The 14,791-nt window shown below is 38.7% G+C and overlaps 1 protein-coding gene across 2 annotated transcripts in view; it reads left to right on the top strand.

Moving 5' to 3' along the window:
- The window catches only part of PRT6 (proteolysis 6), a 66,727-nt gene that overhangs the window by 8,477 nt on the left and 43,459 nt on the right, over positions 1-14,791 (top strand). For both annotated transcript variants that reach the window (XM_089143699.1, XM_089143698.1), the window contains exons 3-6: positions 1,465-2,738; positions 2,893-3,033; positions 12,821-13,064; positions 13,146-13,892. In XM_089143699.1, the coding sequence (XP_088999825.1) occupies positions 1,465-2,738; positions 2,893-3,033; positions 12,821-13,064; positions 13,146-13,892 (2,406 nt within the window). The remainder of the gene's footprint in view (positions 1-1,464; positions 2,739-2,892; positions 3,034-12,820; positions 13,065-13,145; positions 13,893-14,791) is intronic.

Raw genomic sequence — 14,791 nt, forward strand, 5'->3', positions numbered from 1 at the left:
TTAAAAAGTTTCTATTGCTTGTAAAGCTGGCCCTCTCGTTGTATTAGAAGAAAGACGCTGGAGAAATCAAATTTGTAGGGCATGTCATCATTCCTTATGAAGATTCGTGTTCAACAGGTGACAGCTGTGGGTAAGAGACTCAAGGTTGAGATCCGTCTATGCTGCTTATCTTTTTATGTTGTTCTTTCTTATGCAAAAGAAGGTTCTAATTACTAAAATTTGTCTTCATCATCATATTGATCCTAGTTACGATCAATCTCTTGTTGATTTATCCTATTCAAGGTCAACCACCACGATTTCTTTATGCCCATCAAAGGACCTCGAGATGCTAATCCATGAAAAGGATATGGGAAATTCGAAATAACTCATGTGGAAATGAGGGCAACAAGTGAAAATACATCGGTTTCTTACTCGTGCAAAGGAACTATTTCTTGGCAACTTGGACAACTTCTAACAATGTTTGTCCCTCATATGATAGGGAGTGTTTGTGAGTGCACACAGCTCTTTCCACATTGAAAACATGGGGATTGGGGCATTCTTCTACTGGAAGTACCGATTTCAACCTTGTATGGCAATGATTTTGGCCAAAAACACCCAAACTGTGTTTTTGGATTTTTTTTGCCAAGTTGAAAATAGGTGCAGTGCACAGAATGTGGTACTTGTAGTCTTGTAGTATGGGGTATGAAAACTGTTAACAGTTACAACCTAAATTTGCAAAGTGAAATATTGACAATTTTGTATGTCACAGGCTTATTTCATTTAGATGGCCTGTGAAGTTGATAAATATTGTGAAATTTGGCAATGTGTGGGTAAACAACTAATCGTTAAGATATAAAATATAAGAACACATTGATTGAAGTTGAGAAGTCAACATGAAGGCTTTGATAAGTGATTGTAAAATAGTTGCATGTTAAGTTAATATTATCTGCCATGGGACTTGTGCTAAAATAAACCTATTATCCACAGCCAAGAGAAATAGGGACCACGACTTGGGATCTTATTCCTGCTCCTAATATATTACTCTGAAATAGTTGGTAAACAATTTGCATATCATTGGTTTGTAGTTGTAATGAGTCCTTGGATACGTTTAAGTTATTTTTTTTTCTTTTTTCTGAAAAATATTATTATCCATCAAATTCTTCTATAAAATACTTTAAAATATGCCAGGTTTTTCAGTGGGGTTTTTATGCATTCCAAATTACGCACTGATGTATCCTGAACCAATAATTTCCCATCCTGAGCTTACTAGGGTCTTGGGGAATACATTTAACCCAAGTGAAGCTGGTTCTGTTCTCCATCTCAAGGAAGATTGTTTTCAGCAGATCTCATGTAGTCTTTCTTGGTCTTGTTTTTGTTTTCTGTTGTACATATTGCAATTTATGATTCGTTTTCTGTTTTATTTCATGCTTTGTTTTTGGTGTACTAGGGAGAAAACAACTGATTACAATACTAATCCTTCTGCAGGTCAGTAGGTGGGCCAGTTTATATGATACAACTGTCCGTGTTGTTGAAGATATTCGCTTTGTTATGAGCCATGTTGAAGTTCCGAAATATATAACTTGTGGGCAACCAGATATTGCGAGAACATGGATGAGACTTTTGGCTTTTGTGCAGGGTATGAATCCACAGAAAAGGGTTACAGGGCTTTTTCACGTAGAAGAGGAGAATGAACATATGCATATGCCTTTTGTGTTGGGGCACTATATTGGATACATTCATTCTCTGTTGGTGACAGGGGAATTTTCTGCCTGTGATGCTGACGAAATGAAAGATTATGCTTTTGTGGACAAGGATAAACAAAATTTTGATGACACTGATGGTGTGCGGCATGCAAAAGTAGGGAGGCTTTCCCAGGAGAGCTCTGTGTGTAGCACAACAGGGAGAGGTAGTACACTGGATTGCATTTCTAAGGATGTTGAAGAGAAGGTTGATATTGGTCACCATTGTTCAGTTCCTCCTCCTGTGACTTGGTTAATGTTTGAGTGCTTGAGGGCTATTGATAGTTGGTTGTCACTGAATGTTACATCAGGAACTCCCTCTAATTTGTTAACTCCAGATGCTGGTAGTGGTGTTGGTAGTAGTTTCTCATTATTGAAGAAAACATTGTTAAAGATAAAAAAGGGTAAATATACCTCAAAGGTATACCGTGCACCCTCATCAGGAATTAGATCCACCACTTACACTGAACTTCATAGTCTGCTTGGTTCATCATCTTCCACTAGTGGTTTTATGGTGAGCAGTGACCTGGGGAGTCAAACGTTAGTGCAGGACAATAGCACTACAGATCCTAGTGAAATGGATGTTGAATGTGCCACCAGCACTGCAGATCCTGATGAAACTATTCTACAATCAGACTCTGCTGCAGATATGGAGTCCTTGCGTGTTTTGAGTTTGCCCGAGTGGCCTGATTTAAGTTATGATGTTAGTTCACAGGATGTGTCAGTTCATATTCCTTTACATCGGTTGCTTTCGGTGTTGTTATATAAAGCACTGAGAAGTTGCTTTGGTGGATCTAAAGGTACAGAGATGCATGATGCTAGTTCTGCTTTGCTGTCTAGACCATATCATGATTTTTCTAGGGAGGTTCTTGTTGGCTGCCACCCTAATGGATTTTCTGCCTTAGTAATGGAGCATCCCCTACGTATAAGGGTATTTTGTGCTCAGGTGCGTGCTGGCATGTGGCGAAAAAATGGAAGTGCAGCTATGTTAAGTTGTGAATTGTATCGTTCAGTTCGATGGTGAGTAAAGCTTTTGATGATTCCCCCCCCCCCCCCCCCCGAAAAAAAAAAAAAAAAAAAGAAGAAGAAGAAAAAAGAAAGAAGAAGACTAACGTGCTTTGGATGGTATTGGTCTTGGTCTTGATGAATTTCCATTCTGTTGGTTCTTGTGCAGGTCAGAACAGTGTCTAGAGCTTGATCTATTTCTGATGCAGTGGTGCGCTGCGTTAGCTCCACCAAACCTATATGCTAAGAGAATCTTAGAATGTTTTGGATTATCAAACTATCTCTCTCTGAATTTGGAACGACTAGATGAGTATGTATCTTATCAAGCTTTATGTAATTGAACATTATTCATGCATCCACATTCCACAAGTGCACATTTGGAGTAGGTTGAATATGCATTGGAAATGCATCCATACCTTGTCTTAGTTGCCACCTAGTGGTCACAGGTATGAGTCTGGAAACAGCTTCTCTGTGTTAAGGGTGCATACCTTGTAACCATCTGTGGACCCTGCTGTGGTGGGAGCCTCTTGCACTAGTCACGCCCTCCTCTCTTTCTTTCTTTCTTTCTTTCTTTCTTCTTCTTCTTCCCCCCCCCCCCCCTTTTTTTTTGCACATGCTTTGGGCTGTTTTTACTGTTATCATGGACTCTTTGGTAAAGTGTTAATGGTACCCATATGATGTGTTAGAAAATTTTTGTTTCCATATGTTAATTTGTTCAAACTTTCTTACCTGCTTAGTAGTTTCCCTTGATCATTTCATTCCTAGTTTTCAGTCTTTCTGGAAAAAGTAATCGATGGATCGAAACTCCCAATGAATTATTGTTAACTTCAATTCTGAAACCCTAAGCCTCTTATCCCGTTCCCCACCCAGCCCCTCACCCCTCAAAATAAAAAATAAAAACCAGTAAGTCTTGAAAAATCCAAATACAAAGTAGCACCACATCTATTATTAGCACCAGAAATGTGGTAAATTTGAGTGTGGCACAACCAATGTTGAAATTATCTGCGCTAGTCAGAACATGTGAAGTTATTAGAAAAGGCCCAGCAAGAAAACCATAATTCTAACATAGCATGCTAATTCACCTGCAATAAGAAGCTGCCTGTATATAGAGTATATAGAGAAACCCCATTTACCTTGCTTCTTTCTTCGTTTGTGCTAGCGTTTTAGAACCAAAGAGGGCTACCTTTCCAGACTCAGAAAATTAAAGCATGTGGAAGAACACCTTGACAAGTAGTAGGTTTGGGATGGAGAGCTTAAATCTTGATGTTGGCTTTGTTCTGATTTGAATCCTAGCTTGAGGATTTTTTTTTCATGTCCTTTAAAAAATTTAATCTTTTGAGACTACGACTTCATTTATTTATCCCGAGCCTTCTACCACCGAGCCAAATTCTGTCTTCTGATTTACGTACATAAATTCTTGCCTAAAGCTTAGAAAAGTATGGATGCTAAATTCAATTCTTTAGTTTACTCACATTCCCGGGCTGGCATTATGAAATTTATCATCCATAAGCTTTTGACTCAGTGTGATGGGATTTCATCTGTGCTGTCATGTCCGTATGTTGTTCCGTCTCAAATTTTGTTCACTGGATACATCATTACATCACCTCCCCTTCCCTGTCAATTGCTAATGTTTCCTCACTGTGTTCGTTCCCTTTAATTTTAGTATCCATCAAAGCTTCTCCTCACTTGTTTCCTCATGTCCGTTGCTCTTGTTGGTTCTTAACATAAGCATTCAAGCCAAGGCTAATCAAAACCTCATATACAGAAACATACTTCACCCATCTTGCTTTTGCTGATGATCTCATGATCTTCTCAAGGCCTTTCCACTTCACCAATCTCCTTTATTATGTCCCCCCTTCTTTTCTTTGAAAGTCCTCCTGGGTCCTGGCTTGGGCGATAATCTTCTGAAATCTTAGGTCTTCCTTACAGGTCTCATTTGTGCCTTTCAAGGTTTAGCGTAGGATCCCTTCCTATGAAATATCGTATGCTCCTGCAGCCCTGCTAATCCTAGCCAGGCTGACCTGCCATCATTTCAACACTGTATTGGATTCAATCAGCAAAAGTATTTAGTTTTGGAAGGCAATCTGATGTAGCCTCAATTGATTAAGGGCCATCTTCCAAGATCTGTGAGGGGCAAAGTCAACTCCAGGCTCAAAACAATGGGCTGTGATCAGTTCATGTACGGCCAATGGGGTGTTCACTGAAAGGGGATCCCTTTGAATTTGAATCTGTTGAAGTATATGCACTTTGAAATATTTACTGTTCACGGTACTGTTCACGTGAACAGTAAAGTATGATATTTACTGTTCACGGTACTGTTCACGTGAACAGTAAAGTATGATCTTTACTGTTCACGTGAACAGTAAAATATGTTTGTATGATAGTGATGCTACTCTACTTTCTATTTCTAATGTAGGAGTCTTTCTACATAAGTTTTGGTAGTTTTTAAAAAGCATAGTTTCTATTTTGGTGGTGGTTTCTATTTTCATAACTTTCTATTTTATGAGCTAGGAAGCTACTAAAGCTGTAATTTTTTGTTTTCTTTTTTCTAGAGGACAATTACTTGTCTCTCAAGTTGTATTAGAATCATTAGAAGCTATAAATAAAAGGGCTTTGTGATTCTAGACTCTTAAGCAAGAATCACGAGCCTCTTCTACTAGTTCTTCATCTCTCTTCTCTTCTTCTTCTTCTCTCGTTTCTTTGTTCAAGTTCAGCTGCTGTTTTGATTATCTAATGCTTGTTTTCTAACAGAATCACTAATCTCTAAAAATCCTGGTTAGGATAGATGGGTACTGTTGTGTTTATATGAGGTAATTTTGGATAGACTTCAGACTTTAGAGTGTCAAGCGTATGGGTTATATCGGGTGAGGTTGAGGGAAGTTCTTGGGGTAATTTAGGGGCCTTCATGATAAGAGAATGGGATGAAAACTTGGATTGGGTTTAGCTCTAATTCCCTACCAGCACATCTGGAGTATGGAAGGTTTGGGGCTGCAATATGGATCTAAGGTTAGGGTTAAGGTGGTGTTATGTTGGCTGGAGTTTTGAGAGTAATGTGATGGCTGGTTGTTGAGATATGGGGATTCATGAAATGAAGTGGAGAGAAGGGCTTGAGCCAGGGGTAGGGGATTCCAAAACAGAAATTAAAGGTTAGTAACACGGGGGAAGGCATAGGCAGCCAATGTACCTGGTTGGGGGCCTTGTAGATGCTGGAATTTAAGTGGCAGGGGGATGTAGAAGGCTGTCCTGTCAGCCACAGGAAGAAGTTAGGCTTGATCTCTCCTTAGAACCTAGGAATTTCTTTAATCTTGGATCTTTATCGACCAAATTGAACAAAACCAGAATTGCAGCAGCAAAAGACGAGAATCCTCTCGAATGGAGAAGCTTTCTTTATCATATCAATGTTCGGTGCCTTCACATCAATTGAAGGGACTTATTTATAGATCATAATATGCTGTATTCCTAATCTAATTTGGACTACTAGCTGAGCTGGGGTTAGTTAGGAAATATCTGTCCTAGACTAGGAAATACAAATATAACTAGGTTATCATAACTCAAATTACAAGGGGTAGGATCAATCATGGACATCTATTAGTGACTAAAAGCTAATTAAAGAGTTACCGCTATGTCCTCTGGTTGGGCATAGTTACAAAATCCACTACTGCCTTAGCTAGAAAAGTTAAAACAAAGATAGATGTTCTGGTGGGCGTCAACCTTAGGGGCTTTTCTTGGCCTTCTACTTGGTCTTTGTGGGCTTGGGTCCTGCATTTCTATCCTCCGCAAGAAGGGTTGAGCTAATTAGATCTGTAATTCAATCATTGTACATTTATTAGTGTGGCGTTGATGGTCTTCCAAAATCCCCCATTTGCTCCAACCTGTCTAGGTTTCTTCATCTGATCAGTTAGGCAACCATTTTCCTCCCTAAATCGGAAGTTGGCCTTGCACCTGCAGGATATGGCTGGTATCCTAAAGCTAATTGGGAAGATCTCCTTTGAGCACTCAATTTGGCTAAACTGGGCTTTCTGATATCTTCTTAAACATGATTGATATAATCCTAGATCAGTAGATAATAATCAAGTAGGAGCTAGTCTTCCAAGATCTCAATTCAAAAAGTTAGCGTTTTAGTGTTCTTGGATTTTGGGGTAGTTAATTGGGGTAAACAAGATCATAGGTTATAGTGGTTGGATGGGGCATGAAGCTTGGAGAGAACTTGGATAGTGATATATGGGGGATGGTCCTCAAAGTTTGGGACGGTTCTAATGGTCAGATACTTCAGGTTCTTTTTTTTTTTTTTTTTTTTTGGGGGGGGGGGGTTACAAAAATTCAAGAAAGGGGTTTAAAACCTTGGATACTGGATGGTAGTTTAATTTTGTACTCTTGATTGGATAAGGGGATGATATGTATAGGTAGTGGGATGTATTCCCAATATCCAAGGGTACCATGGATCCCAATATCTTGCTTGAAACCTGAATAGATCTAAACGGCTCGAGTACATATTGCAATATCATAAGGTGAAGTAACAGCAATTTTCACCTCCACTTTTGATCTTCCGCTACCACAATAAGTTTCCTGCAGGCCCAGGAGGTTGCCTTACAAGATGCCTTTTTTGTTTTGTTTTTGGTTTTCATTTTTTTTTGGGGGGGGGGGGAGGGTGTTTTGTCTTCTAAGTCCTTTCAATAACTTTACTTCTTTCTTGGTGGGATGCAGTGGTCTGTGGAGGTTAGTGTCGTTAACCCTTTCAACTTTACTTTCTTTTGCTTCTATGAAGGCTGTTGTTTCTGTTGTTGTGAGGTGGTTTTACATTATAGCTTGTGAGTAAAGGGAGTGTCTCTTTTGGCAGGGGTAATGTGGGCCATTTCCCTTCTTTTGTACTCATTTTGTCTGCAATTTGTTACGATTCAGGATTGCTCAGGGTCCTTGATTACATTTTTTGGGTTGGGGGGTGGGGATTGTATGGCAAATGGATGGGGTGGGTTTTAGCTGTTATTTTTGTAGACGCCTTATGTTCTTTGTACCAGTCGATGATGTATATCTAAGGTTCTAAAACTTGTGTGATTCTGGTATTTCAGTTTGACCGAGATAACTGAAACTTCATTGAAATCTTACTGAAAATTGGTATTTCCTCTACCAAATTTTGATGGGTTCTAAGCCACATCAAGGTTGAAAACTGCATTGAAGTCTTAACTTAGAAGCTTTTAAATATATGCACATTTAAATGATCGAATTACAAAAGAAATTGCCGGAAAAGGTGTTCGGGATTTGCGTCCTTTGTTGCTGGTATATGGTTGAATCTAAATGTATAATTACACATTTACACGTTTTTGAAGCACTAGAGTACATAGTAAGAGATTTAAAAAGCTAATAAATTAAAGATTTTTTTTACTTGAGCCCCCTCCGTTTCCACTGGAAACAGGGCAGATCCCTCTAAAATCAAAATCTTACAAATATTCCCTCTGCTTTTAACACCATTAAGTACTGTTAGTTCAGCCCAATTGGACCAACCAAACCCTCAAAGGTCAATTAGGGGTTGGGGAAGGTAATCCTAAAAGGAATTAGGATAGCAATTCCGTTCTTTTGAGTATGGTCTCAGGGATAGTGACCTTTCTCATGGCAGTAGAAACACTCATTTTGGCTGGCTGCTGTTGATGTGGCTTTTTCCCTTGTAATCTATCCTGGGAGGATTAGTATTTCATGGAGAAATTTGGTGGGTGGTGGATTCCTCTTGTAGTCTGAACCCTGATTGTTGTATCTCCTCTGGTCATGTCCACCGAAGTAGTAAGACAATATGAGCTTCCAAGGTGGGTTGTCAGTGATGATTGGGTATTTCTCTATGTGGCCGTTTTTCACCTTCATACTTGGATTCTCATACCTGGTTTTTCTGGTATGATCATTCCTGTTTCTTTCTTCTCTGTGACTTATTTTCCTTATACTTGTGATTTCCACTAGTTTCTCTAGAAGGAGGAATGACTCTATGGAATGGCTTTTTGGATGCTGTCTATTCAATTATGGCAATGATTTGTCTTGACTTCAACAAAAACCTCAACGGAATACTTTGCTTTTAGATTTTCTTTGACCAAAGTTGGCATAAACCAATAGCAATGCAAAAACACAGCGTTGGACCAACCCAAACCCAACTGGGTTTCTAGACCTAGATGAACTGGGTCCTATTTGAGCCATAGATCATGTAAAAATATCAGAAATTTATTTTATATAGATAAATTATATATTTTTACGTCAATTTTAGAAAGTGAGATACATTTGCGAGAGCTAGAGTTAGGTTGGAAATTTTATTTCCTTGTAAAGGTTGGTTTCTTAGCTTACTTGGATTCCTCTATTAGTTGGATTTTCTTCTTTTAAAATTTTAGATTGGAAGATTATGAAATTTTGTTTGTGAGAGCTTGCATGTTTTGTGTTTGAGTGTGAGCACTCTCTTCCCTCATCCCCTCCATAGAAAAAAAATTCAAGGGAATCTCAAGTTTCAACCAAGTGAAAATGGGAAACCTAGGTGGGAAACTGAGAAATTTTGAGGAAACTTGGGACTTCTTTGTGCAAATTTCAACAGGTTTTAGGGAGCATTTTAGGGTGGGACTTTGCATTTAAGATAATTAGAGTATAAAGAACACATTAACACATGCATTTTGCTAAAATATCAATGTAGATTTGTCATTCAATGTACATAACATCAATGTAAGAATTGTCCAAGAAGTACACTATAAACTTAACTACTTAAGTACATAACATTCAATATATAATTTCTAACTTCAAAATATCAAATACAAAGTAACTAACAATAAAAGGAAAGTACAATTCAGTGCCAAGAGGAGTGTGTCGGTGGATCCATCCTGTGAGCTGAGTAGTACTATGCCTATAACGTCCTCTCCTTCGACCAACCAACATAGACATCCCATGACATTTTATGCCAATGGTTGTCAAGGTAATTGACAATTGCAACTTTATAAGTCTGGTCATCAACATGCCTAAGATAACTAGTCTAAGGGAATACGCAATTTGGATAGGGAAGTCCTGATGGGGGGGGGGGTATTTATCGTGGAATTTGGGAAAACATGAAAGAAACAAAAAAATTGAAAAATTGGGAAAGCTATGAAACTTGCAGGAAAAAGTCCTAGGTTTCCACAAAATTTGAGAATTTTTTTCCTTATGAACCAGTTGGGTTGAAGTAGGTTTTGAGGTTTCGACAAAATTTCGACGGTTCCGATCGAAACTTGGGATTTTTTTCGGTCCCCTAGTTTTTAGTTTCGAGGTTCCCAAAATGCGAAATTTCAACCAAATTTTGTTATATGATCCCCTCTTATGTGATTTTGCTCTCGCTCTTCTTACTCTTCTAATTCCCTTTCTGTGGAAGCCCACCATAGCAGGTGATTCCTTGCCTACATCAAATAGTTGCAGCAGCAGCAGCAGCATACACACAAAGCCCTCAAAGGTTGGAGGGAAAATAATCTACCGTAGTCTATTCTAATCGATGGGGGAACTATTTCTAACCTTACATACGACGCCTACTGAAATTAGGATTTAGAGGCCTAGATGCTAAACTTTTGGGTGCAAAGAATAGGCCATGATCACACAAACACAAACAAAGGCCCAAAACCTATATCTATTAATCCTACGTTGATTCCATAGGGAAATGGCCAATTTGGTGCCAGATTTGCATCACTAGCGGCTTGGTAGATATTTAGATTAGCTTCCCCAGTAGAGTCCTTTTGAGTTAGTAAGCTTCATGTGCCTTGTGCATATGATCATTTATTCTTCTTTTTATTTTTCCTTGGAGTATGCTAAACATTGTAGGGCAAGGATCCACGTACCCGACTCTATTTGGCTAAGCTTCTCTTGACGTGCTGGGCTGTGCGTCTTTTCTCTTAATTTTATATATCAATTTTCCTTTAGTCTCTGTTTGCTCCCATTCCCTGGTGAATACTTTGTGGATGTATTATTTTTTATGCTGAGTGAGAAAGTTTTCCAGTGTTTCCTTTCCCCTCAAGAAACATATATTAGAACACCTTTCAACATCTTGTCAACTATGACTTGTGGAATCCTGTTTCAATTGAAATCTACGCAATGTGTGGAGTCTTGGTGTGAGTCATGACTAGTCCCTTCAGGGGATTTTCTTTTCCGTGAACTTCATTTATTACCTCTTTTTTTTTGAAGTGAAAATTTTCCACGGCCAGGTATAAATTTATTGTGCATTTGTCTTTTTCATTTCATTTTCCATCCCTCTTTCTCATCTTTACATTTCCCCTTTTTACTTTGTTTTGTTTGGATTTATAAAGCTGAGACCATTAAGTTGGGATGAGGCTGAGTTTGTTCTAAGTTGTTTAATAAGATTATGAGCACATGGAAAATGCCAGATGATTGGAGGAGAAGTGTTGTGGTTCCAATTTACAAAAATAAAGGAGATATTCAAAGTTGTAATAACTATAGGGGCATTAAATTGATGAGCCATACGATGAAATTATGGGAGAGAATAATTGAAACCCGTTTGAGACACTTAACTACAGTTACGGAGAACCAATTTGGGTTTATGCCGGGAAGATCTACAGTGGAGGCTATTTACTTAATTAGGAGACTTATGGAAAGGTATAGAGAATGTAGGAAAGATCTTTATATGGTATTTATTGACCTAGAAAAAGCTTATGATAGAGTCCCTAGAGCGTTAATTTGGCAAGTACTAGAGAAAAGAAGTGTTGCAAGTAAATATATAGATATAGTTAAGGATATGTATGATGGTTCGGTGACTGGTGTTAGAACAGTGGGGGGACAAAGTAATGAATTCCCGATAACAGTTGGGCTACATCAAGGGTCAACTTTACGCCCATATCTACTTGCATTGGTAATTGATGAATTAACCAAAGACATTCAAGATGAGGTCCCTTGGTGTATGCTTTTTGCGGATGATATTGTGTTGATTGATGAGCCCCCAAGTGAGGATTAATACCAAATTAGAATCATGGAGATTAGCTTTGGAATCAAAAGGCTTTAAACTTAGTAGATCGAAGACAAAATATTTCGTTCGTAACTTTAGTCATGATCGGGCAGATGATGAGGTGGTGATACTTGACGATAAAGAGATTCCTTAGAGTGATTGTTTTAGGTACCTAGGTTCAATCATAAGTAAAAGAGGTGATTTAGAAGATGAGGTTTCCCAAAGAATTAAAATAGGGTGGATGAAGTGGAGAGGTGCGTCCGGGGTCTTATGTGATTGGCGTATTCCATTAAAGCTTAAAGGAAAATTTTATAGGACCGTTGTTCGACCAGCTATGATGTACGGTGCAGAGTGTTGGGCTGTTAAAAAGAATCATATAGATAAACTCAGTGTAGCAGAAATGAGAATGCTAAGATGGATGAGTGGCAAAACTAGGATGGATAAGATAAGAAACGATCATATTAGAGTTTGTTTGGGAGTTGCTCCCATAAGTGATAAGCTTGGAGAAAGTCGTTTGAGGTGGCACGCCACGTTCAACGGAGACCTATAAATGCTCCTGTACGGAGAAGTGATATAATCCATATTGAAGGAACTAGAAGAGGTAGGGGTAGACCTAAGATAACCTTAGGAGAAGTGGTGAGAAAGGATATGTATAGCTTAGGCCTTGTGTCTAGCATGGCCTCAAACAGAACTGATTGGAGGGCAAGAATCCATGTAGCCGACCCCATTTAGTTGGGACAAGGCTTATTGTTGTTGTTGTTGTTGAGGCTGAGTTTGTTTTGGTGGTTAGTATGCCAAACTAAATTAAGGTGTTATTCATTTTCTGCCAATAATATCCCCCTCCCCCCTCTTTTTTTTTACTATGAGATTTTGATGACAAAGACAGCTGTTGAGAGGTTCTTTGTTGTTCCATTCTATAAAGAATCCATTTGTATTTTGTTGTTCCAATCTGTGAAGAATCCAACTGCATTTTATAATTAGTCTGCTTACTTTTGTTCATAGCCACTATGTTCTTTTTTTGTTTCTCATCACATTTTTATGTTGCTTCAAATCCATATTAATATTGGAGTTACTTTGAGGACTAGTTCTGAAAGAAATTATAGAATAATATTCCATTGGTTTCCATTTACTGAAATGTTTTGTAAATAATATTGTCTTTCAGGTATGAACCAGTTCTGGTGCAGGAAATGCTTACCCTTATCATACAGATAGTCAAAGAACGACGTTTTTGTGGGCTGTCCACCGCTGAGAGTTTGCAAAGAGAGTTGGTTTATAAACTTGCCATTGGAGATGCTACTCATAGCCAGCTGGTGAAATCTCTTCCTCCTGATCTTTCTAAGAGTGATCAGATGCAGAAGATCTTGGATGTTGTGGCCGTGTATTCAAATCCATCTGGCATGAAGCAGGTCTGGTCCTTTGTCTTAAATGTCTATTAGTTGTATGTTATTGAGTCAGATCGGACATCCTGATGGTTCTCTTAATTGCAGGGGAAATATTCACTGCGGAAGACATATTGGCAAGAATTAGATTTGTATCACCCTCGCTGGAATTCTAGGGACTTGCAAATTGCAGAAGAAAGGTACTTGCGTTTCTGCAAGGTTTCTGCTTTGACTAAACAGTTGCCACGGTGGACACAAATTTTTAATCCTCTACAAGGAATCGCTAGAATTGCGACTTCCAAGGTAGTCCTACAAATTGTTCGTGCAGTTCTATTCTATGCTGTTTTCACGGATAAAACTTCTGCATCACGTGCTCCTGATGGAGTAGTTATCACTGCACTTCACTTGCTTTCATTGGCAATAGACATATGCTGCCTGAAGAGACAATCAGGTGACAACTCATGCTTGAGTACTTCATTCCCTGTGGAAGATTTGATGGTGGTTCTAGCTTTTGCTCGTGAGGAGATAGATGTTGGAGCAACTGCAGGAATAATTGCATGGAGGCATCAAAGCATGCTGTCACTGCTTGTTTCTTTAATGAGGATGCATCATAAAGAAAGTCTAGACAGCACCACAGAAGTGGGCAGTTGCAACCTTTCCTCTTTGATTGAAGATTTATTGAAAAAAATTGCGGAGCTTGATTCTGGTTGTATGGCTGAATTGCGAAGAATTGCACCTGAAGTGATGACTCATTTGGTACAATCCAATCTGGATGTTAACGCTCACAGCTTGGGATCAGCTTCTGAGGCTGAGGAGCGGAAGGCAAAATCTCGAGAGCGTCAAGCTGCCATATTGGTGAGTTGCATGATTATTTTTACTTTCTAGTTAAGTTTCTACGTGTTTCTGCTTGCTGAGCAGCTAATTCGTCTTCTTTTCAGTTTGGAATAATGGTTCTATACAAAGAAGTTTCATTTGCATCTGGGAATGCTCACAATTTTTTGTCAATGTTTATATATGATTTTGCTTGTCATCAGTTGATAAAAGGAGGGGAAAATACACAGGCACGCAATTGTGAACATTGGTTTTATTTTTCAGTCTTGCTTTCAAGGCAAGGTAGGTGTGGAAGGTGCTTGCCTATACATTCGGTAGGGTCACATGGCTAGTTGTAGCAGTAGCCAGGATCATAGTTCTAACACTGAAATTTTGGCCAGCTTTGAAAAACTTGAGTCTCAAGTTCCTTGAGATGAGTGTATATTCGAACAGTAAACATGCACAAACTTGAATATATTGACTGGAAAAAAAACACCAACTTGATATAGACTGAGAAATTTCAATGTAACTTGATGGGGGAAGGGGCAAAACCTTGATTTCTGACTTTTTGGCCTCATCATTACTCAATACTACTAGGATAAACTACTAGGGGTTGCAACATAACAATGAAGAGTGCAATGAGTGGACTTGATCTGATGCATCATAGTTCATCAATGGTAGTTGCATACTTGTACTATTATGTTGTTGGGACTTGGGAGTTCAAACATAAAAGACTACGGTAGCAAGGCTCCAATGTCTACACGTAAGCTCTTAGCAAGAGGGCAAGTAGTTGGTAGTAATGCTGCTCACCCAAAGGCAAAAATAGAGCCTCAAATAAGGGTCTCTACAAGTCAAATACAGGTTGTTATGGACCAAATAGGCTGTATAGAATCTATAGATTATTGTGGACCAAGTAGGTAGGTAAAAGGCAGTATATGTTACTA

This window comes from Hakea prostrata, chromosome 2 (assembly GCF_041222555.1).
Source record: "Hakea prostrata isolate BN-2017 chromosome 2, UWA_Hpros_2, whole genome shotgun sequence".
NCBI lineage: Eukaryota > Viridiplantae > Streptophyta > Magnoliopsida > Proteales > Proteaceae > Hakea > Hakea prostrata.